The 6,954-nt window shown below is 58.3% G+C and overlaps 1 protein-coding gene across 3 annotated transcripts in view; it reads right to left on the bottom strand.

Annotated features, from left to right (window-relative positions):
* The window catches only part of LOC116463889 (AP-2 complex subunit alpha-2-like), a 53,024-nt gene that overhangs the window by 31,079 nt on the left and 14,991 nt on the right, over positions 1-6,954 (bottom strand). For all 3 annotated transcript variants that reach the window (XM_032147193.2, XM_032147191.2, XM_032147192.2), the window contains exon 5: positions 2,886-3,015. In XM_032147193.2, coding sequence (XP_032003084.1) covers positions 2,886-3,015 — 130 coding nt within the window. The remainder of the gene's footprint in view (positions 1-2,885; positions 3,016-6,954) is intronic.

Raw genomic sequence — 6,954 nt, 5'->3', positions numbered from 1 at the left:
CAGGACACGGCACCCGGCAGCCTGTCACCGCTCCAGGACACGGCACCTGGCAGCCTGTTACTGCTCCAGGACACGGCACCAGGCAGCCTGTTACTGCTCCAGGACAGCCACTAGGGAATTGGTCACTCAGACCTCTTGAAAGAAGACTTTAATTATGTAAAGACATTCTCCCATATTTTTTAAAAATATAAAATAAATGATACCTATTCACTCTGAAGATGTAAACAGTGAGCTCAGGAAGTGTCTACTTGTGCGGGCACGGTGGCTCACGCTGTAATCCCAGCACTTTGGGAGGCCGAGGCAGGTGGATCCCCTGAGGTCAGGAGCTCAAGACCAGCCTGGCCAACATGGTGAAACCCCATCTCTACTAAAAATACAAAAATTAGCCAGGCGTGGTGGCACTCGCATATAATCCCAGCTACTCAGGAAGCTGAGGCAGGAGAATCGCCTGAACCCAGGGGGCAGAGGTTGCAGTGAGCTGAGATCACGCCACTGCACTCCAGCCTGGGGACAGAGCGAGCCTCTGTCTCAAAGGAAATGTCTACTTGAATGACTGATGCAGTCCCCCCACCGCCCGCCCTGCACCACGGCTCCTCAGCCTGGCTGGGGTGCACCTACTACAGCACAGCACTCTCCCCAGAGACCTGCTGTGCCTGTGCCCTCAGCTTTCCAAGGAAAATGTGAAAGCTGTAAGAAAGAAATGGGTCTGATCGGTCTTCTTCCTGTATTTCTCGGTGAGCAAAGTGCTAATGGATTTTGCCATGTCCAATAAAGAACTTGTAAGAAACTGCAGGTCTGTAACGTCCATGAGGGCAGAGTCATTCCCCACGGGGCTCCTGAATGTTCACGGCGTGTTCCCCCAGGAAACACGCATCTAGAATGCCCCCTGCAACAGGCACTGAGCTCAGCCTCTCATTTAGGACGTCCTCCCCCTGCACTGAGACTGTAAGAGGCCTCTCGAGGGGCACACTCAGGCCCGCGACACGTGGCCCCACCCCGGTGGTGGCAGCTGCCGCCAAGGCGACCTCCGTGTCTCCTCAGTGGCCTCCAGCCCTTGGCCCAGCCCCCCAACCCTTCTCCCCATGGTGTCTCCTGCCCTCGTCCACTCCAACCTGTCTGCTCCATCAGGCCACCCTCAGGCTACAGGACCCAAGGCTCAGCACGATGCCCATGCAGCGCTCAGGCCACATCACTTCCCTCCCCACCACCCCGCTCCGGACGCACGCCTGACCGCCGACCTTCTGACCCTCACCCACCTGGTCCTGCCCACACCTCCTGCCCCACTCCACAAGACCTCCCTGAAGGACACATGGGGGAGCTCACTCACTCTAGGTGAGCAAATGACACCTTTCTTGGGGGCTCCTGACTTGAGACCAGAGAAACCAAGCCTCAGGCCTTCGCTGTCAGAGGTGGAAGGCGCTTGACAAAAGCCATGGCCACATAAAAGACAGCTGCCGGGGGTGCAGGTGCGCAAGCTGGGAGAGCTAAGATGGGAAACTACTGGGCAGCAGGGAGCCCACCCTGGGGTTGGCTGTGGCGCCCCTTCAGGATGAGTTTCTGTTGCCTATAACCAAGAATATGCTGACTCAAGTGCCTGGTGAAATAAAGCCACATGCATAAAAATATAAAAAGCAAACCAAGTAGCTGGCATCACAGAATCATAAAGTATCCAAGGAGAGGTGCCCTTGTGGCCACCTGGGGCAAGGCCCTGCCACCCTGAAAAGCACTCAGGGTGACCCTGCAGCCGCATGGCCATGGAAACTTCCCTCCAAGGCAGGAGCAATGACAGCAGTCCCAGCCAGTCCCACGGAGCGTGCACAGATCCTGTCTGCAGAAGGCCCAGGGGAAAGCAGGCAGCCCCGGCCCCTCAGCAGCCCAGTGCCCGGCTGCCATGCGGAGCAGGAGCCCGGGGCCTGCCTCCCTGACCAGGCCCTGCCAACTCACAGCTCCCACATAGCTGCTTCACCCGCACACTCTCGGATGCCCAAGACCCCAACACGCCAACTCTGGGTACAGGCCTGGGGCTGTGAGAGGGCATTTCCTCTTTCCAAGCTTCGGCCTCCTTGACTGCAAAGCAGGAAAATCCCATGACCTCCCAGGGTCCACGGGATGGTGGACGACAGCCTCCAGCAGCGCCGTCTGAAAGGCTCCCCCACCAGGATGGCGCTCACGGCAACATGGGAAAGTGGCATTCTCAGCCCTCTATCCTGGATCCTTGTGAACGCGTGACCGGCCCACATGCCTCTCCACGCAGCAGGACATACTTCCACTCCTGCCAACTCTGACCCTCTCATTCATACAGCAGAGTTCAGGCAGGACAAGCCCACTCTGCCCACATCCACTCCTGCTGGATGCGGTGGACGGCTCTGTGACCCCCAAGCCCGAGGCTCACACGCTAGCACAGCCCCTCCCCCACACCTGCCTCTCACGGCACCTGAATACATATCATCAAGTCGCTCGAAACCTCCACCCTTGGTCTATGCCTATACCATGGGGATGACTGCTGGGCCTGGCCCGTGGAGTAGGCATGTGGATTAGTAAGACTGCACGTTAGAGCCTAGATGAGGGCACAGGCAGCCAGGACACCAGGCAGGAGCTCCCCGTACTAGATAGGTATTTCCAGGAGACACGTCTCAGCTGCGGGAGGCTCTGCAGACTCCGTGCTACCCAAGGGCTTCAGCCAATGCCTGGCCACAGGATGAGCAGAGGCGGAGTCTTACTCATCCAGCCCCAGGAAGGGCCCCCGTGGCCTGAACACTCAGCCAGAGCAGCCCCTGTGACAGCCTCTCCTGGGCATCCCGAGAAGGTGCACCATGGTGTCTTCACAACGGCCATCCCCAAGGTCACCTGGGGGAGCGGGGAGAACTGAAGCCAAGGGTGCTTACCAAGTGCTGGTCGTTGAGCAGGTGCACCACTCGAGACGTCCAGTCGCCCATGGGGACAAGATCGGGGGACGTCCTGTATAGGCGCAGCAAGCACAGGGCTGCGCTCTGCTTCACGCTGTCCATAGTATCTCTGAAAGACAGACGTCAGAGTCACTCCCAACAGGCTGAGCACAGCGCAGAGCTGCACGGAGCACCCCCCCAGAGCCAGCAGGAGACGCGGGGGTGGGGCTGGCGCAGGGGCCTGGACAGCACTCAGGGCCGCCTGCCGAGGGCCACCTAGGGGGCAGCAGCAGCGTTCTCAGCACACATGGGCCCTGCTCCAACGGTCTCCCTGCCAACCTTCTCACCACCAAACCCACCAGCCGACCACATACAGCTCACATTGCTCATTCACTGAACAACAGCTTTCTTGTTGTTACAACTTAATAATCCACAATCACAACAGAAATGCGCGGAGGGCCCTGCATCGCCATGGAGCTCCGCATCTGCTTGATCTTCCCCTGCTCCGCGCCCCGCCCTCACCCCACCACGCCCCGCCCTCACCCCACCACACCCCGCCCTGAACAGTGGGCTGGGCCACATGTGCCCTCGCCCCCCGGAACAAAGGGCTTCGGGTCCCTGCAGACATGGTGGGAAGGCAGCTGGCCATGGGCTCTCCTGCTCTGCTGCCGACACGCTTGTCCAGGGCACAGACGTGTTCCATGCTCCTCTTATCCCCCTCCACCCTCCCGCCACCAGACTCTGCTAAGCAGCTGGGAAGGCAACAGGGAGCCTGGGGTGGACGCTGTGGAGGCACAGCTGAAAACGGGCCAGTCTCTTCTCCAAGCGCTTAACAGAATCAGCTGGAATCTGCTGCGCCACATGGAAGGAAGAAAAGGGTATAGGGACTACCTGTACCATTTACCTTTTGGCTTTTTTATTCCTAAATATCCCCCTATACTATTCCAAAAAATTACTTTGAGTAAAGAATTCCCCTTCTGGGTGCAAACGCCCCTGCAAGGAGGAGTAGGTATTGTGTCCCTCTTCTGGCCCACCCCATCCTCACCAGATCAGCCCAGAGCCGGAACCGCACACACACCCTGCCGTGCGTCCATGTGGATGTGTGGTCCAGGCCACGTCAGGGGTGTGTACCAGGCGCCAGCAGGACTGTCCTTGCCAGGCGGCTTCAGGACCCCATGACTGGGCCCCCAGCAGTCCTTCAACGTAGAAGAGCCAACCAGGTTCCATGCTTGTGGCTACAAATGCCGACACAGGAGGGCGCCCAGCAGGCCACACTCCTCAGAGAGGAGGAGGATCCGCCTCCTCTCTTAGGCAGATGAACACGGTCTAAATTATCAGCTCACACGAGGGGGACAGGGGGCCCCACCACTACTCTCCGGTGTCAGCTCACACGAGGAAGACTGAGGACCCCACCATTACTCTCCAGCATCTGCTCACACGAGGGAGACCAAGGACCCCACAGCTACTCGCCGACGTCGGCTCACACGAGGGAGACCGAGGACCCCACAGCTACTCGCCGACGTCGGCTCACACGAGGGAGACCGAGGACCCCACAGCTACTCGCCGACGTCGGCTCACACGAGGGAGACCGAGGACCCCACGGCTACTCCCTAATGTCGGCTCATACGAGGGAGACCCAGGACCCCACGGCTACTCCCTAATGTCGGCTCATACGAGGGAGACCGAGGACCCCACAGCTACTCCCTAATGTCGGCTCACACGAGGGAGACCCAGGACCCCACGGCTACTCTGCCTTGGCCGCTGCCCCCCGTCCCTACCTCTGGCCCTAGGAATGACCTGACCTCCTCAGCACCTACTCTGTCCTTCCATTTCTAGGTGACACACACACCAGCAGTCCTCCAATGACAGCACCTCCTTCCTGAGCATGGATTTTTGTTTTTGTTTTGTTTTTAAGACAGAGTCTCGCTCTTTCGCCAGGCTGGAGTACAGTGGAGCAATCTCGGCTCACTGCACCCTCCGCCTCCCGGGTTCAAGCGATTCTCCTGCCTCAGCCTCCCGAGTAGCTGGGACTACAGGAGGGCGCCACCACGCCCAGCTAATTTTTGTATTTTTACTAGAGACAGGGTTTCACCATGTTGGCCAGGCTGGTCTCAAGCTCTTGAACTCGTGATCCACCCGTCTCAGCCTCCCAAAGTGCTGGGATTATAGGCATGAGCCACCATGCCCGGCTTTTTTTTTTTTTTTTGAGACAGAGTCTTATTCTGTTGCCCAGGCTGGCGTGTAGTGGTGCAATCTCAGCTTACTGCAGCCTCCGCCTCCTGGGTTCAAGCAATTCTGCCTCAAGCCTTCTGAGTAGGCTGGGACTACAGGTGAGCACCACCACACCCAGCTAATTGTTGTATCTTTAGTAGAGACGGGGTTTCGCCATGTTGGCCAGGCTGGTCTCAAACTCCTGACCTCAGGCCCGCCCACCTTGGCCTTCCAAAGTGCTGGGATTACAGGCATGAGCCACTGTGCCCAGCCTGAGCATGTTACTTTGAGTCAATTACTACTTAGCTGGATTTCAACAACTGGCCCGTTTCTTCAAGGAAGGCCCATGGGTACCATGTTACCTGAGCTCTATGAGGTAGGAGAACCCTGCCTGTGACCTTCATCCCCATGGGACCACTCAGTCACCAGAACACGGGCCACCTGCTCCCTTCTGGCTGCAGACGCTGCACACTGGCCCCTGGAGACCCCTCCTCACCCTGGCTCCTCCCTCCTCCATCCCTGGCTCCTGCAGCAGGTCTTCAGTTCAGGTAGTGCCCCACTTCATCAATCTGCACGTGCCTCAGGGGCGGCCCCGTCTTGCATTCCGCTCACACACAGACATCCACCAAGCACCTACTAGGGACCTGGTACTGTTCAAGATGCTGGGTTTGTAAAGCGGCCACCGCAGTGGAGAGAAACCTCCGAGCCCAGGAATCTTCCACCCCGAGGGTGGAAACAGGTAATAAACAGGCAAGCAACAACCCTGGGGGCAGGAGGAGAGGGAGGGCCAGGAGGCCGTGACCCTGAGGCAGAATCCACTGGACCTTCTGGCTGGTTCCGATCCCCAGCCCTACCCTCCCTCTCCTGCACCAGCGCCCTCTGATCATTCAAGCCTTCCTCCCATCTTGGGCACTCTGTTTTCAGGGCGCCCACCACGTGCTCTGCCACCTATGACTGAATGACCTGAGGAGCAACGGTGCCTTCAGGCCCTGCGCCTGCTCCCCCAGCTCTGCGGTTCTGCTCCTGTCCATCCTGCTGCGGGGTCACCCATCTCTGAGCTCTTGCGCTTCTGAATATCTGTCTTCTCGGGGTTGTGCTGCAGTCTCTCTACCAGCCGGGCTCCTCCTCGACTCACAGCTGACAGGAGGCTGCCTCATTCTCTATTGTGGGACGTCCTCACCTCACAGCTGATAGAAGGCTGCCTCATTCTCTGTTGTGGAGCATCCTGTGCGGTGTGGGGTGCAACACCCTGGTCTCTACCCACTATGACAACCAAAATGCCCCAAGACACAGCCCAGTGCCCTCATAAAGCCAACGTGGCCCAGTTGAGACACCAGTCTAGGCCTGTTTCTCTCATGCCTTCCCACCACCTTCTCTCCAGTCCTCACTGTGTGGTCTGGGTGGATGTCCACCCACTCTCCCATGGCCTGAGGCCTAGCTCAGCCGGGTGGCACCATGTGGGTGAGAGGTCAGTTTCCCAACTCCGCAGGATATCCTGGAACACACAGGTGGGGGCCCTGCCTGTGGCACAGACACCCCAGGGTTGCTTTAAGCTCTTCCAGAGCTGATGACTCAGCCCCACAAGGCTTCTCTCCAAATTAACAAGGGACAGAACAGATAGCCAAGGGCGCTCCGGCATGGTGCTCAGCTTCTCTGAGTGAAGCCCTTGGGAAAGGGCGCGAGGAGGAGCTGCCCCGAGATGCATCGTTCTACCCAGTGCCCTGTGGGGCTGAAGCCCCTCCTTGGTTTCGCTGGCAGGGTTTGGGCGTTTTCTTTGATCTGTGTTTTGAATCTCAGTGGTATTAGATTGCACTTTACTTGAAATCTAAACTTGTAATTCTCTTTTTGCTTTGGAGAC

The sequence above is a fragment of the Hylobates moloch genome, unplaced genomic scaffold (assembly GCF_009828535.3).
Source record: "Hylobates moloch isolate HMO894 unplaced genomic scaffold, HMol_V3 SCAFFOLD_76, whole genome shotgun sequence".
Lineage (NCBI taxonomy): Eukaryota > Metazoa > Chordata > Mammalia > Primates > Hylobatidae > Hylobates > Hylobates moloch.
The sequence above is the reverse complement of the archived record's forward strand: the minus strand, read 5'-3'. Positions and strand labels throughout refer to the sequence as shown.